This window comes from Panthera tigris, chromosome B3, assembly GCF_018350195.1.
Source record: "Panthera tigris isolate Pti1 chromosome B3, P.tigris_Pti1_mat1.1, whole genome shotgun sequence".
NCBI lineage: Eukaryota > Metazoa > Chordata > Mammalia > Carnivora > Felidae > Panthera > Panthera tigris.
In genome coordinates, this window is record NC_056665.1 from 58,926,089 (window position 1) to 58,948,376 (window position 22,288).

General features: G+C 37.4%; 2 protein-coding genes across 5 annotated transcripts in view; both read right to left on the reverse strand.

The window, feature by feature from the left end:
* The window catches only part of GOLM2 (golgi membrane protein 2), a 104,902-nt gene that overhangs the window by 80,258 nt on the left and 2,356 nt on the right, over positions 1-22,288 (reverse strand). The gene's annotated exons all lie outside the window — the stretch shown is intronic.
* On the reverse strand, positions 13,001-13,605 carry LOC122239474 (60S ribosomal protein L23a-like). The gene has a single exon (XM_042988986.1). The coding sequence runs from the start codon at positions 13,341-13,343 to the stop codon at positions 13,110-13,112; it is 234 nt and encodes a 77-aa protein (XP_042844920.1). The 5' UTR covers positions 13,344-13,605; the 3' UTR covers positions 13,001-13,109.

Consider the following 22,288-nt stretch of genomic DNA (forward strand, 5'->3'; position numbering starts at 1 on the left):
TTTAGGTCTTGAGTATGCATTTAATTCCTTCCTATATTAATTTATTCAACATATATTTATTGAGTACCTATTTCATGCATATCATTGATCTAAGCATTGGGGAGACAGCAAATCACAAAAATAAACAAAAATCCCTTCTGTTGTTGGGGGATTACAATACTTAATATACAATATTTACTTATTATGATAAAAGAAGTCATACAATAGAATAGGAAGTGCTAAGTGCTGTGGAAAAAATACATTAGAGATGGAGAAGAGGGGAAGGTGTTAACAAAAAGGCGTAAATTTGAACGAAGACTTTCAAGAGTGAGAATTACCATGCAGCTATCTGGGAAAAGAATGTCCTAGGCAGAGGGTACAGCCAGTGTAAAAGCCCTATTGCAGGAGAATGACTGATACTTCAAGAACTGATCAAAATGGCTAGTTTGGTGTGAATGAAGTGAGCAACAAGAAGGGTAGTAGGAGATGACAGAGAACTGTGAGGGAAGCAGATGGTCTAGAGCCCATGGACCACTGGAAAGACTTGGGACTTTTTCTGCAATTGAGATGGAAGCCAGCAGGGCATTTTGGGCAAACAAAGAACATAACCTAATTGACATTTTAATATAATGCTGTGTTGAAAACAGATTGAAGTAGGAGCAAGGACAGAAGAAAGGAGGCTAGTTAAGTTACAACCAATAATTTAGGCAAGAAATGATGATAATTTAGACCAGAACGGTAAAGGTGGTAGAGAGACAAATGTCTGGATTCTGGATATATTTTGAAGCTACGCCAACAAGAATTGCTGGTAAATTGGACACGGGGGTGAGAAAAAGTCAAGAATGACTCCAAAGTTTCTGGCTTGAGAAGCTGACAGGAAGGAGTTGCCATTCACTGGGCTGAGAAAGACTGTGAATAGAAGTTTTGGGGTAGCAGAAAGATCAGGGAGTTGGCTCTGGACTGGTTAAGTCCAAAACCATATTTGCCATCCATGAGGAGATGATGAGTAGAGAGTTGTCTATCAAGACTGGAATTTAAGAGAACAGTCTTGGTAAAAGATATAAATTTGGAAATCATCAGTGTATAGATGATTTTTAAAGAAGTGGCAGGATGAGCTCTCTATGGAACTGAGTTTGATAAAGAAAAGGTTCAAGGACTAAGCCTTGGAGCATTCTATCTGAGGAGGAACCAGAAAATAGAATGAGAAGGAATGGCTAGTGAGGTGGAAAGAAAGCAATATTCCCTGAAAGCCAAAATGAAGAACATGTTTCAAGGAAGAGGACGTAGTAATCAACTGTATCAAATGTTGCTCATAGGTGAAGCAAAATGATAACTAAGAATTGACTACTGGATTTTAGCCAAGTCTCAAATACTGAACCACACTTGGTCTGGTGAGGGCAAAAGCCTGATTAGAGTGGATTTAAGGGAATGTGTTTAAGCTGTCCAGAATAAGCTACAAGACTTAGACTTCCAACAATAATCTTTCTACCTAGCAGGAGGCCAAAACTGGGTTTCAGCACAAGTTCTGTGAAAGTTACCTCGGCTGATCACACTCATTACTTTCAAATAAAAAAGTGATGGCAGAGTCAGCCCTTAGTTCTCTGATGCTAGTTCCCCAGAAGTAATTGTACTAGAAAGCTCACTTTAGTTCTCAGGGCCTTGAGTGAGTATGTGTCCTAGATTTTCTAAAGGTTCCAATTTAATATAATTTTCTTCTGTTAATGAAGGGGATTCCTTATCTGTGCAATTAAACATTTAATTTTATGCCACTGTAATAGTTTTTATATTAAAATTTTTTCTCAAATCAAGAAAATTCTTTTTCAGCCAGGGGCTAAGGAGAAAGGAAAAGGAGAGCTTTGTTCAATAGGTATAGAGCTTCCGTTTTGCAAGATGAAAAGGTTCTAGAGATCTGTTGCACAACATTATGCACAACATAGCTAACATTACAGCACACTTAAAAATGATTAAGATAGTCAATTTTCTGTTACATGGTTTTTCACCACAGTTTTTTTTTTTTAATTCTTTTTCAGACATAGTGTCCTGAATTTGGGAAATATGGACACTATGCTGTTAACTCAAACAAATCTCCAATTGAAGGCATTCCAGGCACCATAACAATATTTGAGGAGTAAATGTCTTTTGTTTTGGGGGGAAGCACCATTTAAAGAAGTAAAACTTGTTAAGAAATTTTCCCCACTAACCTGTAAAACAGTTTCTTCCTTTCTTTTAGTTAAGGTAAAAGATATCATATGGCATTAAGACACCAGCATAAGCTCTCAGAATGGGTCTTAATAAGTAGGATGTGTATAAACATAAAACCACCTTGCTGAATTTGGTATGGAAAGTATACATCCATATTTTTAGTTATATGCTTTTTCACGTCTTTTTAGATGGTTCTCTAGTAACCGCCCTTTCGTTCCTTGATGTCAGTTGTTCTTTGTATCTTTATTAAGCCTCTATCATGTAATTAATACTGAACAAAGGGTTGCACATAAGGAAAGACTGTGATTATGCAGAACCCAGTAATGTAGTGCTTGAAAGAACAGGCTCTAAGGTTAAACTGCCTGGGTTTGAATTCTGAATCCATAACTTATTATTATCTTGGACATACTGCTTATTAAACTTCTCTGTGCTTTGGTTTCCTCATCTGTAAAATGAGAATATTATCTGCTTCACAGGCCTGAGATAAAGTGATTGCAACAGTGCCTGGCACATAGTAAGTGCTTAACAAATGTTAGCTGGTAGAAGATCTTTACTGTTCCCAGTATCTAGCATGGTGGTACCTCAGATTTAGCCTTTTTGGCTAAAATAATACACTGGGAATTTCACAGAATTTCCTAGCATATTATTTTATTCCTGATTCCTTTTTTTTTTTAAGTTTATTTATTTATTTTGAGAACAAGAGAGAGACAGAGAGAGGGAAGGGAAAAGAGAGGGAGAGAGAGAGAATCCCAAGCAGGCTCTGTGCTGTCAGCACAAAGCCTGATGAAGGGCTCGATCCCAGGAACTGTGAGTGAAATCATGACCTGAGCTAAAATCAAGAGTCAAGACACTTACCGACTGAGCCACGGAGGTGTCCTGCCAATTTCTTTTTTTGATAGCTCAGAGCTACTTATCCTATAAGTAAGTACATTTTGGATTATTTTCTCCTAAATGCCTCCACTAAAGCTTCAACGTTTTTCCCAATGCACAGTTGATGATTTTTCTGTTCATGACCCTTCCCCTTTAAGAATGCCATCTGTACACTGTGAACTTTTTCTAAGTCATTCATTAAAGATGTTAAATATGACCAGTCCCAAAACTAACTTCTTGTTCCCCACCATTTATTATAATTCTCCATCTGAGAAAGTAACAATGGTATGGTAAGAAAACCACTGAACTATGAACCACTGAATTATAAAACCAGAATTATGAACCAGAATTATAAAACCAGGTTTTAGTTCCAACTTCAGGTACTAGAGACCAGAGGTAAATAACTTTTAAAAATTTTAATTTTCTCATCTATAAAATGGAATTGCAAGTCCTATCTACCTTGGAGTTTAGCTATAAATATCAAACTTACCAGTCTTTCGACTCTATTATTCTCTATTCTTGCTGCCATTGTAAATACAGACCCACAGTTCTTGCCTAAATGTCTGCGTAATGTATTTCCTAACTGATCTTGGTTTCATTTTCTTTTTTCTACAATCATCCTTTACTACACTCATGACTATCTTTTCAAAAAACAAATTGAATTATATTGTTCCCTATGACCTGCAAGGTGAAATCAAAACTCCTTAGTATGGCATTTTAGACTTAAGAGTCTGGCCCTAGAGAGCCCAGAAATAACCCCCCATATATGTTCAACAGGCTTTTCAATAAGAATGCTAAGACCATTCAATGGGGAGAATAATAATTTCTTCAACAAATGGTGTCAGGACAACTATATAACCACATGCAAAAGAATGAAGTTAAAAAAATAAATAAAAAGAATGAAGTTAGATGCTTACCTTCTAAGGTAAGAAGAAAATTAACCACAAAAGAAAATTAACTCAAATGGATCAAAAACCTAAATTTAAGAGCTAAAACTATAAAATTCTTAAGACAAAAACATAGGGATAGATCTTCATGATTTCTGATTTGGGAGTGGTTTTTTTTTTTTTTAAGTGTTTTTCATTTATTTTTGAGAGAGAGAGAGAGAGAGAGAGAGAGAGAGAGAGAGAGAGAGAACTCAATGGGAATGCGAAGACAGAGAGGGGGACATAAGATCCAAAGCGGGTTCCATGCTGACAGCAGCAAGCCCGATGTGGCACTCAAACTCACAAACCGTGATATCGTGATTGGAGCTGAAGTCAGACACTCAAACAACTGAGCCACCCAGGTACCCCTGGGAGTGGTTTCTTAAATATGACAACAAAAGCATAGGCAACAAAAGAAAAAATAGATACAATTGAATTGCATCAAAATTAAAAACTTTGGTGGGGTGCCTGGGTGTCTCAGTTGGTTCAGTGTCAGACTCTTGATTTCAGCTCAGGTCATGATCTCATGGTTTGTGAGTTCAAGCCCTGTGTCAGGTTCTATGTGGACAATGAGGAGCCTGCATGGGATCCTCTCTCTCCCTCTCTCTCTCTGCCCCTCCTCCGCTCAGGTGCACACAAGGGTGCACATGCACTTGTACTTTCTTTCTCTCTTAAAATAAATAAGTGAACTTAAAAAAAATTTAAACTGGGGTACCTGGGTGGATCAGTCAGTTGAGCATCCAACTCTTGACTTCGGCTCAGGTCATGATCTCACAGTTAATGAGATCAAGCTCCACATCAGGCTCTGTGCTGACAGCACAGGGCATGCTTGGGATTCTCTCTTCCTCTCTCTCTGCCCCTCCCCCACTCATGCTTTTTTTTTTTCTCTCTCTCAAAATAAATAAACTTAAAATAAATTTTAAAACTGTTGTGCATCAAAGGATGGTATCAACAGAATGAAAAGATAATGCACAGAAGGGAGAAAATATCTGCAAATATATATCTGATAAGGGTTTAATATCTAGAACATATAAAGAACTCCTACAACTCAGCAAAAACAAATAATCTAATTAAAAATGGGCAAAGGACTTGAACAAATCCTTCTCCAAAGATAAAAATGGCCAAGAAGCACATGAAAAAATATTCAACATTGTTAGACATTAGAGAAATGCAAATCAAAAGCACAATGGGTACCACTTCATATCCAGTACAATGGCTATTATCAAAAACAAAACAAACAAACAAACAAACAAAACATGTGTCAATGAGGATAAATAAACTGGAACCTTTGTGCATTGCTAGTGACCATGTACACTGGTTGCAGCTACTGGGAAAAACAGTTTGGTGGTTTCTCAAAAAGTTAAACATAGAATTACCATATGACCCACCAATTCCACTCCTAGGTAAATACCCAGAAGAACTGAAAACAGAGGTTCAAACAGATACTTCTATACCAATGTTCAAAGTAGTATTATTATTCACAACAGCCAAAAGGTAGAAACAACTTAAGTGTCCATCAACAGATAATGTATAAACAGAATTATATATGGTAACATTACTCCGCCATAAAGAGGAATGAAGTTCTGATACATGCTACAACATGGATAAACCTTGAAAACATTATGCTAAGTGAAATAAACCAGACAGAAAAGGACAAATACGGTATAATTCCAGTTACATGAAGTATCTGGAATACACAAATTTAGAGAGACAAAAAGTAGAATAGAGATTACCAGTGGCTGGTATATGGGAACAGTTATTGCTCTGATGGGTGCAGAGTTTTGGTTTGGGATGGTTTAAAAGATCTAGAAATAGGGGCGCATGAGTGGCTCAGTTGGTTAAGTGTCGGACTTTGGCTCAGGTCATGATCACGCTCTCAGTTTGTGGGTTTGAGCCCTGCATCAGGCTCTCTGCTGTCACTACAGAGCCTGCTTCGGATTGTCTCTCTCTCTTTCAAATAAAACATTAAAATAAAAGTTCTAGAAATAAATAGTGGTAATGGTTACACATCATTGTGAAAGTACTTAATGCCATTAAATTGTAAACTTAAAAATGGTTAAAATAGTAAATTTTGTTATATATATTTTACCACAATAAAAAAAAAATGTTAATAAAGGGTCTGGCCCTAAACACCTTCATCTCCAGCCACAAATTTCCTTCCTTCTCACCACCATGTACCTCACATGCCATTCTCCTATTGAACTGCCTGACCTATGAAGGTACAATAGACTTTCAATCTTTCCTGCCTTCATTTATGTTCCTTTTGTCTTTCCCCCTTTCTAAGTTTAGTGAACTACTCTTCATCCATTAGGATTTATCTTCAGTGAATCCTTTCTTTCTTCACTTCCTGAGCAGTTAATCAATTATTCTTTTGTACTTTCAAACCCCTTTGTAAATAGTTCGATCATAGCATTAATCATGCATTATGGATTATTTCTCTCTGTGCATCTCCCCCATTAGATTGAGTTCCTTAAGGACAAGTATTGAATTTTATCATCTTTCTATGCCTAGAACCTAGCACATAGAAGATACTTTCCCAAATAAATGACTTCTGCATGTAACATAATTTTGAAAAATCAGAAAGCACTATGTCAGTAAAATGACTTATTTCATTTTACCCTGTGTGAATTTATTTCAAGTTAGCTTCCAGTTTATGAAACAAGTCCCTGAAGATATGCAATATATAATAATTTTTTTCACTATACTCCCACTAAATTAATCCCAAGGTTTTCTTCTATTCGTTTGAATATTAAATTGAACCAGAAAAATATTTTTGGGTTTCTACATGAACAAAATATTAATCTAAAGTACTAGCATACATTACAAAGATACATTCCATGGATGTTAGAAAGATAGGGTTCATAATGAGTAGTTTTACATCAGAATATTTTGATCACGCCTTCCAGAAAGTAGTGTAATCAGATATGTGGATAACATCTATGGTAGCCCCAGCACATATTTATGCACACTTTAGCTAAGAGGCAGTACAAACTGCTGAATCAATCATCAAATATTTACTTATTTAAATATTGCACACATAGGGCAAGTACCAAATATATACATGTTTACATGCTTTACAGATTTTTATAGTGAAGAAATTCACAATATAAAGTTGGAAAACACACACACAAAAAAAGAGGTGCAAAATAAAAGATGCAGTATAAATGTGCAGATATGGTCATCCATTCAGTAATTATTTATTAACTGGGTGTAAACCAGGTACTCTAAACATAGCAGATAAAGAGAGATGGACCCTGCCCTCAAGAATCTTAAACATGTATAGGGGTACCCAGGTGGCTCAGTTGGTTAAGTGTCTGACTTCAGCTCAGGTCATGATCTCACCATTGGTGGTTTCAAGCCCCGCACCAGGCTCTGTGCTGACAGTTCAGCTCCCTGTCTCTCTGCCCCTCCCCTGCTCATACTCTGTCTCTCTTTTCTAAAAAAAAAAAAAGAATCTTGAACATTTATTAAGTAATGTTATGCCAAGAACCGTGTGAATACAAAGATGAATAAAACATATAGCCATGCCTGGCTCACAATCTAGATATGGAGAGACAATTATAAATAAATAATTATGGCAATTAATACTGACAACTTTCTCTCAAAACTCTTTCCCTTGGCCTACATATGACACCACAGTATCTGGGGCTTTTTCTTCCTTTCTGTCTGGCTACTCTTTCTCAATCATTCAAACCTGCTCCTCCTCTACTATTCCCTTATCTGACGCAAAGCTCTGTCTTACATATGCACCGTTTTATTCTACAACCTACCATTCCTATGACATCAACAACCATAACAGATTTAAATCTGTCCCTAGCCTATCCTTTCTATTGAGACCCAGAAATATATTTCCAATTACTAACTTGATATTTCACAGATTCCTCAAACTCAACTTACCAAACTTTGTACTTTTCTGGAACTAGCTTTTTTTTTTTAATGTTTTATTTATTTTTAGAGAGAGAGGGGGGGAGAGAGAGAGGGAGAGAAAATCTCCAGTAGGCTCCAAGCTGTCAGGGCAGAGCCCAACACAGGGGTCAATCCCAGGAACCGTGAGATCATGACCTGAGCCGAAAACAAAAGTTGGACATTTAACTGACTGAGCCACCCAGGCGTCCCTCTCAAACTAACTTCTTTTTTTTTTTTTTTAAGTTTATTTTTTTTGAGAGACAGAGACAGTGCAATTTGGGAAGGGGCAGAAAGAGAGGTAGAGAGAGAGAATCCCAAGTAGGCTCCACACTGCCAGTGCAGAGCCTGACACAGGGCTCAAACCCATGAACTGTGAGACCATGACCTGAGCAAAAACCAAGAGCCAGACGTTTAACTGACTGAGCCACCCAGGCACCCCTCAAACTAACTTCTAATCTAAGGTTCCTACCTCAAGTCATAGCACCACCATCTGGTGGGTTGCACAAACCAATTATCAAGGGATCCATCTTTGAATGCCCATCGCACATCAAATATATGACAAAATCTTAACTCTATTTCTATGCTTTAATAACCCAGTGTTTCTCCATCAAGGTGCTACTGACATTTGAAGCAGGACTGTTCCTCATTGTTGGGACTCTCCCTCCCATTACAGAACATCTACCATTCCTAGCTCCATGTCTAAATGCCATTAATGCTCCCCCATCATTAGCACTAACAAAAATGCTCCCTGAGGCTTGTATTGACCAGGTTAAGAATTGCACTTTGTTTAGTTAAAGACTCCATTATGTCTTACCTGCAGTACTTAAAAAAAAATTATTTTTAAGTTTATTTATTTTGAGAGAGAGAGCACATATGCAGGTGAGGAGCAGAAAGAAGGAGAGATAGAATCCCAACCGTGAGTTCATGACCTGAGCTGAGATCAAGAGTCAGATGCTTCACCAACTGAGCCACCCAGGTGCCCCTAAACAAAATTTTAAATAAAAACCTTATAATTATTTCCATTACATAATTATCTTCCCTCCAATAAATTCTCTATTCTGTAGCCAGAGTAATCTTTTAAGCTCAATCTGATCAAGTACTCAAAACTCTTGATGCTTCTGGTCTTAGGAGAAAGCATTTAGTCTTTTGCCATTAAGTATATGTTAGCTGTGGGGCTTTGATAGATACCCCTTATGAATTTGAGGAAGTTTCCTTCTATTCCAATTTTGCTTAGAGTTTTTACAACAAATGGGTATTAAACTTTGTCAAATGCATTTTCTCCAAGATTATCCAGTCTCACCAATTTTATTTAATGTACTAGAGGTCCTAGTTGGTGCAGTAAGACAAGGAAAAATAAAATAAAAACCATCCAATTGGCAAGGGGGGGAAACTGTCTTTATTTGTAGATGACATGATCATGCATATAGAGAATTCTACAGAATCTACAAAAAAGGCTACTACTAATGAGTATTGCAGCTTTTTTTTTTTTTTTGGTAGATTCCTTAGAATTCCTTAGATTCCACTAATACTACAATTAATGAGTTCTAGTGCAGCAAAATGATCAATATACAAAAATTAAGAGCATTTCTATACACTTGCAAAGAACAAGTAGAAAACTGAATAAAAGATATAATTCCATTTTTGATAGCATCAAGTACATGAAATACTTAGAAATAAGTATAGTAAAATATGTAGGAGTCCTAAATACTGGGAATTTTACATAAAATGTTGCAAGAATTTAAAGAAGGCTAAAAAATAGAGAAACACCATATACATGGATTGAAATATTCAATATTGAATTAAGATTCAATTCACTCCAAATTGATTTATAGATTTACCGTGGGTTGAACTGTGTCCCCAAAAGGGTTGAAGTCCTAACCCTCCAGTACCTTTGAATGACCCTTACTTAGAAACAGTCATTGCAGATGTAATCAAGTTAAAATGAAGTTATACTGGATTAGGATAGGCTTTAATCCATTATGACCAGTATCTTTATGAGAAGAGAAAACAGATTAGGGAAGAAAACACCATATAAAACAACAAAGACACACAGACATATTGGAAAGACAGCCATAGAAGATGGAGACAGACCAGAGTTACGCTGCCACAACCCAAGGAACCCTTGATGTTATCAGAAGCTAGAAGAATCTTACCCCTAGAGGCTTCAGGGGGAGCACAACCCTGCCAACACCTTAATTTTGGAATTCCATTCTCCAAAACCATAAGATAACAAGTCTCTGTTGGTTTAAGCCATCCAGTTTGTGCTACTTTGTTACAGCAGCTCTGGGCAACTAATACACATAGTAAATACTCAAAATTTCTTTAATTTGTTGGAGAGATAACTTCTCTTATATAATATTATATAATTTTATTTTATATATGTAATTTTATATATTTTTAAACACATGTATAAAATACTGTGTGGCAATATAGTTCACTGGAAAGAACAAGGGTTGTTAGAATCAAACAGACCTGAATTTAGAATTCTGCCCTTCTTTTATCTCTCTTAAGCCTGTTTCTTCATTCATCAAATGAGGAGGATCAATGAAATAAAATATGTAAAAGTCTGTCCACCAGTACAGAGTTTGCCATTTTATAATGTTAGTTCCTTTCTTTTCTGGGTACAATGGTACAGTTAGTCTTGAAGAAATTTGGTCTTGTATTGCTTTCTTCAAAAACCCAAATATATTAATTAAATTGACAAAAATGTATTGAGCACTTACTATATACTAAGATCTTAGAAAACTGTCCCTACTTTTCTTTTTTGTCTCCCTTTCTTATTTTCATATTTCTCCTTTCAATTTGCTCCCATGTTAATTATATTGATTCTTGAAAATTGATGGCTAGGATTTAGTTATGCAGAGAAAAGGTAAAAGGACATTCAAGAGCTTACTTCTACCCAATTCATAGAGGAAAAGAAACAATTCTTATAGTGTAGCATGTAGTATCTGTCCTCTGAGTGATAAGAACTTTGTGAACTGTGACTTCATTAAGCAAGAACTATTTTTTGTGGCTGAAGACCTAAGGTTTCCCCATTTTAGCCTCTTCCTTGGAAGAAAATTAACATTTCCTTTGACTGAAAATCCAGCATTCCCTCTCGGCACAGTCTAGTTATGCAGTATATTTCAGTTTCCCACAGTGCTTCAAGGTTCTCTTTCTGACTCCTAACTAACTTTATCTAACTTTCTTGCCCTATTTTTTTCCTGGTCAGGTAGCTCCTCCTTTGAACAATGTTGCCTCAGTTGCCTTCCATGACTGATTCTTTCTCTCTGGCAAACTAGGTGCTTCCCCCCAAGGATGACTTCAAAACTTATCTACAGGAAGCATTTTTGTATTTAATATAAAATGATATACTTGTACCTTATAATTTCAATCCTATATATCTAATTTAAATTCACCTTGAGGCAAAATTTTTTCCCATTTGATGATTAACTAAAGCCTCATCAACTAACATTTTTCACTTTTAAACTAGACTCTCTTTAGCAATTTTGTACTGATCTGTCCTTCCTTCTTGAAACTTTTATTCCTTAGCTTCAATAACACCCATTTTCTCTCATCCTAACCCTCTCCTATTCAATGTTTATATACCCTGTACTTCCATCTTTAACCCTAATTTCATTTATTCATCAAATGTTTGAGTTTCTTTTGGGGGGCAGTACCTATGCTACATACTGTGGATACAGCAGTGAATGAGAGACAGACATAGTATACATGATTAGAGAGCTTACAGTTGAGCAGGGACTATGAGGGGAAGACCTAACCCAAACTAAGGGTTTGGGGGAAGACATTCTTGAGAAAGACAGTTTTAGCTGAGTCCTAAAAAAAGATGAGGCTGAAATGAGGTAAAGAAAGAGACAGAGGTTTGGAGGAATAAGAAGCTTAGAAAAGATGAGAAGACAGTTTTGAATAGAGGACACTGAATGTTTCAAAGCAGAATAGGAAAAGCCCTGGAGGTTTCAGGATGTAAAAGTTCAGTATGTGCACTGGAGGGAACTAAAGGGAGAATTAATAATATTTGAATGCTGGAGTGCAAGGCTAGAGTCAGACTGTAAAAAGATTTGTAAGCTATGTTAAGAGCAATAGGAAGGCATTGACTGGCTTCTTGCCCTCCTTTTATGACACGTCTTATTCATTCATTCATTTACATATTTATGTATGTATGTATTTATTTATTTTATTATTTTTTTTTTGAGAGAGAGGGAGAGAGAGGGAGAGAGGGAGAGAGGGAGAGAGGGAGAGAGGGAGAGAGGGAGAGAGGGAGAGAGAGAGAGAGAGAGAGAGAGAGAGAGAGAGAGAGAGAGAGAATGCATGCAGGTAGCAGAGAGGAGCAGAGGGAAAAAGAGAGAATCTTAAGCAGGCTCCAAGCTCAGCAAAGAGCCCAACGTGAGACTCAATCCCATGATCCTGGGATCACAGCCTGAGCCGAAATGAAGAATTGGATGCTCACAACTGAGCCACCCAGTCATCTCCACGACATGTTTTAATTATCTTTAAACAAATTCACTGCCCTAAAATTTACATACCACAGATTGCATCTATATAAAGCATATAATTTGATGACAGTTGACAGCTTTATACAACTGTGTAACCACTACTACAATCAAGATAGAAAACATTTTTACCACCCCCTCAAAGTTTCCTTTCATTCCTTTGTCATCCATTCCTCCACCTCTGACCTCAGGTGACAACTGTTCTGTTTTCTATCACTATAGATTAGTTTCCTTTTTCTACAATACTTATATAAATGGAATCATAAGTATGTACTGTTCTATGTTGGGCTTCTTTCAGCATAATGGTTTGGGGATTCATCTATATTGTTGAGTGTATCAGTAATTCATTCCTTTTTATTGCTGAGTAATATTTTACTCTCCAGATTTATCACATTTTGTTCATCCATTCACCTGCTGATTGACATTTGGGTTTTTCTAGTTTAAGGTTTTTGTTAATATAGCTATTGTGGATGTTTGTGTATAATTTTTTTGTTGTGTGGTCATATGTTTTTATTTCTCTTGGGTAAATACCTAGGAGTGGAATGGGCTAGGTCATATGGTAAGTATATAATTAACTTTATAAGAAACTGCTAAGCAGTTTTCCAAAGTGGTTGTACACTTTTATACTCCCACCAGCAGATGAGAATTGTAGTTGTTCTACATCCACACTAATACTTAGTACTGTAAGTCTTTTTTACTTTTTTTTTTTTTATGGTGAAAAAGGTTATATTTAGATTTAGCCAGCTGGACTCAATTTAGATGATCCCAATTTTGTTGCAACATCCAAACCGTTATAGTCAGGAGCCAGTTGAACATATGCCTTCTTTTCTCCATCGGGCCTGATTATCAGAGTGTTGACCTTGGCCACATCAATGTCACAGAGCTTCTCCACAGCCTGTCTGATCTGGTGCTTGTTGGCCTTGACATCCACAATGAACACAAGTATGTTGTTGCTTTCTATTTTCTTCATGGCTGACTTGGTAGTCAGGGGGAACTTGATGATGGCATAGTGGTCAGCTTGTTTCTCCTGGGGGCTCTCTTTCAAGGATATTTCAGCTGTCTTTGGAGATGCAAGGTCTTGGGCCACTGAATGTAGATGATGTGCAGATCTTTTTTGCGTGTGACTATGGACGCCTTTCAGCACTGCTATCTTGGCCTTCAAAGCCTTTGCTTTGGGTTCAGCTTTGGAAGAGGCAGGGCTTCCTTCATCACCTTTGGCACCATCCTTGAGAAAAGACTGTAAGTCTTTTTAATGTAGGTCATTTTAGGGGTGCCTGGGTGGCTTAGTCGGTTAAGCATCTGATTCTTGATTTCGGCTAAGGTCATGATCTCACAGTTCATGAGTTTGAGCCCCACATCAGGCTCTGCACTGATAGTGAGGAGCTTGTTTGGGATTCTCTCTCTCCCTCTCTCTATGCCCCTCACATGCGCACTCTCTCTCTCAAAATAAATAAATAAACTTTTAAAAAAGTGTAGGCCATTTTAATGGGTACAGAGTAGTGCCCCACTGTGGCTTTAATTTGAATTTTCTTGGTGACTAATGACATTGAGCACCTTTTCATATGCTTATTTGCCATCACCAGTCTTCTTTGATGAAAAATCCATTCAAATCATTTGCTCATTTTTAAAAATTGGGTTGTCTTATTTATTTATTTATTATTGAAGTGTAATTGACACATAATGTTACATTAGTTTCGAGTATATAACAAAACGATCAGGACAATTATGCTGTGTTCATGACAGGTATAGCTACCATCTGTCACCAAACAATGCTATATAACACTACCATTGACTATATTCCCTACACTGTACTTTTTAATCCCTTTGACTTATTCATTCCGTAACCAGAAGTGTACCTCCCACTCTTCTTCACCCATTTTCCCCATGGGTTATCTTCTTTTTATGGAGATTTAGGAAGTTTTTATACATTCTTAAATAATTTTTCTGTCTGTTAAATATACTGTGAATATGTCTTCCAATCTGTGTCTTGCTTTTTTTCTTTTAAAAAATAGTGCTTTTTGAGTTTTTAATTTTGATGGTCTGATTTACCAATATTTTTCCTTACATTCATGCTTTTTGTGCCCTCAAAAATCCATTCCTATCCTAAGTCACAAATATTTTCTCTTGTGTTAACTTCTAAAAGATTCATAGTTTCACCTTTTACATTTAGGTCTGTGATTCAAGTTAATTTTGTATATGTTGTAAGGTGGCAGTTATTGTTCTTTTGTTTCCCCATTCCAACTTTGTTCTTTTTTTTTTTTTTTTTTTGTAAACTGCTTTGGCTATTCTATGTTGTTTGCATTTTCAGATACCTTTTATTTAAAAAAAATCTTTTTTAACATTTATTTATTTTTGAGACAGAGAGAGAGCATGAACAGGGGAGGGTCAGAGAAAGAAGGAGACACAGAATCTGAAACAGGCTCCAGGCTCTGAGCTGTCAGCACAGAGCCTGACACGGGGCTCGAACCCACAGACCACGAGATCATGACCTGAGCCGAAGTCGGATGCCCAACCGACTGAGCCACCCAGGCGCCCCTTCAGATACATTTTAGAATCAGCTTGTCAGTTTCAATAACAAAAAGTCTGCTGGAGTTTTTATTGACGCTTATATTAGTTTTTTCCTAGCGCTGTCATAACAAAGCACCACAAACTCAGTGGCACTTAAAACTTAAAACAAATGAAATTTATTTCCTCATAATTCTGGAGGCTAGAAGTCTAAAATTAAGAGGGCCACACTTTCTCTTTGAAGATTCTAGGGAAAGATCCTTTCTTTCCTTTTTCTTAGCTTCTAGTGATTGCTAGCAATCCTTGTCATTCAAGGATTATAGATTTATCACTCCAGTCAAGGCCTCCATCAATTCATGGCCTTCTTTCCTGTATGTCTTTGTGTAACCATGTCCAAATGCCCTCTTATAAGGATACAAGACATTGGATTAGGGTCCACACTAATCCAGTAACCCATAACACTATGTATCAGCACTATGGACTATTAAGAACCCACAGGAGGGGCACCTGGGTGGCTCAGTCGGTTAAGCGTCTAACTTCAGCTCAGGTCATGATCTCATAGTTCATGGGTTTGAGCCCCGCACCCAGGCTCTTGCTGACAGCTTGCAGCCTGGAGCCTGCTTTGGATTCTGTGTCTCCCTCTCTATCTGCCCCTCCCCCACTTGCACTCTGTCTCTCTCAAAAATAAATAAGCATTGAAAAAAATAAAGAGCCCACAGGAAAAAAATTTTAATCTGCTCCTTCCTCAAGGAACTTAAAATTTTGTTGAGAAGACAACATTAACATACAAGAAACTACAAGTGAAAATGAAAAACAAAATAAATAGTGTGGCTCAGTCAGTAAGCATAAAGAGTGTATAAGGAAGGAAAAGCATATCCTGGGTCAGAAGTCTCGGACATAGATCAAAAGCTGGGCAAAAGATGATAGAATACATACACAGAAAAGAGGTAAGAGACTAAGAAAAGGAACAAAAGTACAAAAAACAGGAATTAACATGACACAGAAAGGCAGGTGGGAAGACAAAAGTAAGCAAAACAACATGTCTGTATCACATTTTGAGTCAGGAGATAGTGGGAGACAAGGTAGTTAAAGCCACTTCATGGAAGACATTAAAGGTTAGACATCATAATTAATGCAGTGATATAAGCCCTCTGAAAGTAAGATTTGAGGAAGATCAGATTTGCTTAAGGGAGAGAACTGAATGAAAGAAATAGAGACCTAGGCAAGGAGACTAGTTAGGAAGCTACTGCTGCTTCCTTGTCAATCAATTCTCTATTCTGCTACCAGAGTGATGTTTTTTAGCTCAATTTGATCAAGGAACTCCTCTGTATGTTGAATCACTGAATATGAGACGCTAGGAATCAAAGACGACACCAAAATTTCTAACCTCCGTCTTTTTTTTTTTTTCCTAACTTCATTCTAAATAATGGTTGCATGATCAAGAAAGTATAAAAGGGATATAGTTTGGAGAGGAAGTATGAATTTGTATGGTTTATGAATAATTTGAAGTAGCAATTAAATTACAGCTAGAATTTGGCAGATTATGACTGGTGAAACAGAGGCAAAGGCAGGAATTACCAGGTGCAGCATGTTAGAAGAACTGTAGAAGGCTGATCCTTAAACCACAGAGGAACAGGCAGACCTCCAGGGAGCCTGCTAAGGAAAATATGGGAGGAGTGAACTAAGCCTAACTAAAAATGGACCAGGAAATGGGGTAGGAGAAAAAGTCAAACAACCAGGACCAAAGGGTGAGGCAGGTAGGCTGGAGGTGGGACAGGATGTTGGGCAGGAACTCTCTTCATCCTGGAGAGAAGGCAGGATGTAGCTGTGGAATAAGGAAGTAGATATGGAATAATAGTGGCTAATACAACACTTACTAAAACATTTCTTTCTTTTTCTTTCTCTCTCTCTTTCTTTCTACTATATAGTAGGCATTATTCTGAGCATGTTAATGATTTATTCATTTAAACTTTTAAGAATGAGAGGTAACTATTATTGTCCTCATTTTACAGATGAGCAAAGTGAGACACAGAGAAATTAAGTCATTTGCCCAAGGTTATACACATACTAAATGGCAGTGCCAAGAGTTGAGTCCACAGCAATAGACATCCACTGTGCCAAGGTTTTACATATACACATTTCGTATGTGTCTGAGCGTTGTATACACACACACACACACACACACACATGCTAAGGATATTTTTTGGAGGAAAAAAAAGTAATATGTTTCTCATCCTCCTTTCTGGCACATTACCTTTTCCCTATTTAAACAAAGGTATATACTGACTCAGGGAAGATTGCGGTTGTTAAAGGGAAAAGAGACTATTTATTATTCCGCTTCAAACCACAAAACTGACTTTTTATTTTGCATTTGTAATAATGCAACAATTTGGGGAAGGTCTGTTTCTACATTATAATGACTCCTTTTAATTATCAAGAACTTGACTTGGCTCATGTGGACCATACAGCTTTAATGTAAATTATACATTGGAAGAATTCAAGTTCAGATCAGAAAAATGCTCTTACACACAGGAAGGAGAAGGAAGGCCCTTTCTGACACAAAGAGGAAAAAAAGGCATTGTGCGTGTCACAGATTCCCCCCAAATCCATATATTGAAGCCTCAAATCCCAGAACCTCAGAATGTAACCTATTTGGAAATAAGGTCTTTAAAGAGGTGATTAAGTTAACATGAGGTCATTAGGGTAGGGCCCTAAACCCACTGTGACTGGAAGGAAGAGATGCCAGGGATTCTTGTGCAAAGGGGAACAAACATGTAATAACAAAACAGCAAGAGGCAGCCATCTGTAAGCCAAGGAGAGAGGGCCTAGACGAAACCAATCTGTTGTACTTCAGCCTTGGACTTTCCGACTCCAGAACTGTGAGAACATAAATTTCTGTTGTTTTTACCAATCCAGTCTGTACCATTGTATATGGGAGTCCTAGCAAACTAATACAACCCTCTAGGGGAGACTCCTTTAGGAGAAGGCAAAAAATAAGATAAAATATGGGGGAATCCCAGAGAAGTAGGGCTTGCTTCTTACTTCACTGGACAACTTAAGCTCCCTTAAGTTATTTCTGTATTCTAACAGGTTGAAAATGGCAGGATAGTATAATAAATTGGAAGAAGTCCAACATCACCTTTCTAATTCCTTTGGAGCAGGGATTCCTAGATTTGCAAAGCTAGCCTGACAGTAGCAGTGAGCACACCTAGCACCTAGATCTTAGTCTCTAATACTATTTTCCAATAAAAGGAACAAAGATTCCTTGGAGAAATTGCTGATTCTAGGACTGGGGCAGGAAATATATAAGATGACCTGGAAGCATCTTGTAGTGCCAGAAAGCAAGTAGGAGCATGTCACAGTGATGGGTATTATGTCAAAAGGGATACAGAAGGCAACTCAAAGAACTCCCAGTGGTAAAAATTATAACAATTTGAGCAAAAGAATAAATACAATGGCACTGGATTATAACTTAAAGTATAAAATAAATATCCATGAGTCCATACTAATATAAATAAATGATTGAATAAATTAATAAATGAAGGAAAAGAGACAAAGGTCCACACAGAAGAATTCCAAATGATTTATGTAGATACTCTGACCTTAAGGAGGTAGAGTATAATTCCCCACTAAGTGCGGGCTGCACATAGTAACTTCCTTCCAAAGAGTACATTATGGAAAAGGAGAAAAAAAAGACTAATTTTATGGTACTTTACAGTAGAGAAACCTGACAAACAGGCAGAGAAACCTGACAAACAGATCAAGCCAGGTGATCAAGGTTAACATCAACAGTGATGAGTCATTTTGAGAGATATACCATTAATATGATGTAATTAAGAATTACACTTTACCTCTGTGGTCTTCTTCCCCAAAACCATAAAAACCACAATCCCAATCTAATCCTGAGAAAAGCATCAGACAAGTCCCAGTTGAGAAATATCTGACCAGAAATCCTTAAAACTGTCAAAGTCATCAAGAATAAACTGTCAGAACCAAAAGGAACCTACAGACACATAATGACAATGTAATGTGGTACTCTGGATGGGATCCTGGAACAGAAAAAGGACATAAGGGAAAAAATGAGGAAACTGGAATAAAGTATAGACTGTAGTTAATAGCAATGTATCAAAAGGGGTTCAATAATTATGACAAATGTACCATAGCAATGTAAGATGCGAATAACAGGAAATACTAGGTGTGGGGTATATGGGAACCCTCTTGCAATAATTCCATGTATCTAAAATTGTTCTAAAATAAATGTTTATTAAAAAAAGAAGAAGAGGGGCGCCTGGGTGGCTCAGTTGGTTGAGCGTCCGACTTTGGCTCAGGTCATGATCTCACGGTTCGTGAGTTCGAGCCCCACATCAGGCTCTGTGCTGACAGCTCAGAGCCTGGAGCCTGCTTCAGATCTGTGTCCCTCTCTCTCTCTCTGCTCCTCCCCTGCTCACGTTCTGTCTCTCTCTCTCAAAAATAAATAAATGTTTAAAAAAATTAAAAAGAAGAAGAAGAAGAAGAAGAAGAAGAAGAAGAAGAAGAAGAAGAAGAAGAAGAAAGCCTGAGCAAGGGACTACCTTGCCAACACTCCCTATCCACACATCATACCTAAGGCATCTCAGCAGGGCAAAAGAACTTTTGGTGTGGAATATCTATTGGGAAGAGGGGAGTATACAGGAGGTGATGCCTCCATAGGATCATGATCTTCAAAAAGAGTAAAAGTACCTAGTGTCAGTCATCCAAACACCACTGTTGATACTTTGATAAAGACACTATTGATAAGATAAAGACCACTGAAGACCCCCAAAATATGCAGATCTGAGGTCACTACCCACATTGCCTTGGGAACATATGAAACTTAACCCACCCCTCAGACACTACCCTGACAATGAGAATGTTAACAGGACACCTTAGGATGCAATTAAGGAAATCTCAACTTGACTGACTTAAACAATAAGGAAACATTTTGTATCTCACATAACAAGTACCAATATTCTATTGCAACATTCTACTCCATAATGTTCAGTGCCTCATTCATTCTCTAGCTAACTCTCCTGGCACTCTGGTTGTCTCCATTTCAGGTATCACATGCAGAAGGCACAACATCTGGCAGCAGAAAAGACCACCTCTTCAAGTGAGACTCTTGAAGGATTCTTGTCAGATATTTTGTAGACTGTCTCTCAGTATGAGTCTGTCTGATGCTTTCTTGTGATTATACTAAGGATTTTAGATTTGGGGTAAGAATACCATAGAGATGCAAGTGCGATTCTTTTAAGGAATTAGGAAACTTCCCCTCACAACTCACCAGCCACACATCATAAGCTCCTTCCTAAATTAATCAGTAGGAAGAATAATGAAATTACCATAATCACTTTAGACCAATCAGGACTTACTCCTGAATCACAAAGGCAAGTATATATACCAAACAAAATAGGGCTGGTCTGCAAAAATGAAGGGGGGTGTGAATGGATACTGAGCAGGCCACCACCAGTGTCTATAGGTAAAAACCCTGAAAGGCAGAGCCTTTACTCAAGAGAATACATTAAATGAACAAATCTGTTTTAAAACAGAAGAGACACTTTTCATTGTCCAATTTACTTCTTCCTCCAACACTATCACCACCCAGAGGGAATTTTAGATCTGTTATAGAAAATAAGAAAGTTTCAGGCTTTGTTTTTTCTACGATCTGACCTGTAACATGTCAAGTTTGATACTTCTACATATATGTGATCTCAGATCTGTATAATACCTAGGTAAGTACTCAGCTCTCCATCTTACAGATGAGGAAATGAATCCAAAGTAGTTAAATAACTTGCCCAACATCACAGCTAGAAACTGAATTAGAATTCTAAGCTGTATCTGCAGTCTTCAAAGCTTGAAATGTTTTTTAAGATACCATATACTTCCCCAGATATCAAGGGAGTAGAGGCAATAAACAAAAGACCTCTAAGATAAATTTCATCTACAGCTCATCTAGACCAACATGACCCTTTCTGTTAGCAGCTCAAAGAATAAACATCCATAGCACTCCAACAAAGATGCTATCGCTAGCTCAAAATATGAAACTGACATACAAGTAAGAGATTTAGATTTGCGAGCCAGTTGCATAAAATTAACTAAACAGAGGGGCACCTGGGTGGCTCAGTCGGTTGAACATCCGACTTCAGCTCAGGTCACAATCTCGCTGTCTGTGAGTTCGAGCCCGGCGTCGGGCTCTGTGCTGACGGCTCAGAGCCTGGAGCCTGTTTCACATTCTGTGTCTCCCTTTCTCTCTGCCCCTCCCCCGTTCATGCTCTGTCTCTCTCTGTCTCAAAAATAAATAAAACGTTAAAAAAAAATTAACTAAACAGAAGTAGTTAAGATACCTAGGGCAACATTTCTCAATGCTTTGCTGGATTCTTCTGTACCATGATAACAAGTAGGCCATGAAAATAGTAATCTGTGATCAAATAAACTGAGAGACTAGGTGAAACAAAGTTAAACAGCCTTATTAACCAACAGATTTCTCAGAGCCTTTATACACCAGCAGGCATTATGAACTCTAAGAAGAGTATATTCTACTTATAGTATTTACAGTGCTTTAGGTTTATTTATTTATTTTGAGAGAGAGCGAGCAAGTGCAGAGGAGGAGGAGAGAAAGAGGGAGAGAGAGAATCCCAAGCAGACTCCTCACTGTCAGCTCTGACTCCAACCATGAGATCATGACCTGAACTGAAATCAACAGGAGGACACTGAACCAACTGAGCCCTTCAGGCGCCCCTCTACTTACAGTATTTAACATTTATCTTGAAAAAAGCTCTTACCTTTTTTAATCCTGACCACTTATAAACAATTCCTAGGAAAGTATTCTGTTTAACACCATTTTGAGAAATACTACTCTAAGGGGGGCAAAGGCAAAGGCCCAAGAATACAATCCATTATTAGGGGGCTGGAGGCAAACAAACAAACAAACAAACAAATCCAATAAAGAATACAGTGAAGAAGGTAGGAAGCAAATATGGATAATTCAATATTATAGAAGCAAGAAAGGAGATGGTTTCTAAAGAGACAATCAACAAAACTAAACTACTGAGATATTAAATAAATTGAGAATAAAAAGTGTTTTGATTGGACTAGGAAAACTGTCACTTGTGACCTTTAGGAGAATAATAGCTTCAGAAAAGGGGAGAAAAGAAGGATGACAGGCAGAATATAAAAGGTTAGGATGGAAATGATAAAAGAAGTAGATGAAGCATTTAGAGACCACCAATAACTGTAGTTTAGCAGTGAAAGTAAAAAAAGAAATTGGTTGGTTGGGAGAAGGGAGCATATAGAGCAATAAAAAAAAAAAATTTAGAATGGGGGTCACATGCACCTGGTTGAAGGTAAAAGTGAAACCATACTGAAAGAAACATAAAAACAGATCAGTAGATGGAA

What these genes read in the sequence shown, in the direction of transcription:
- LOC122239474 (XM_042988986.1), bottom strand. Translation starts at nt 13,343, where the DNA reads ATGAAGAAAATAGAAAGCAACAACATACTTGTGTTCATTGTGGATGTC.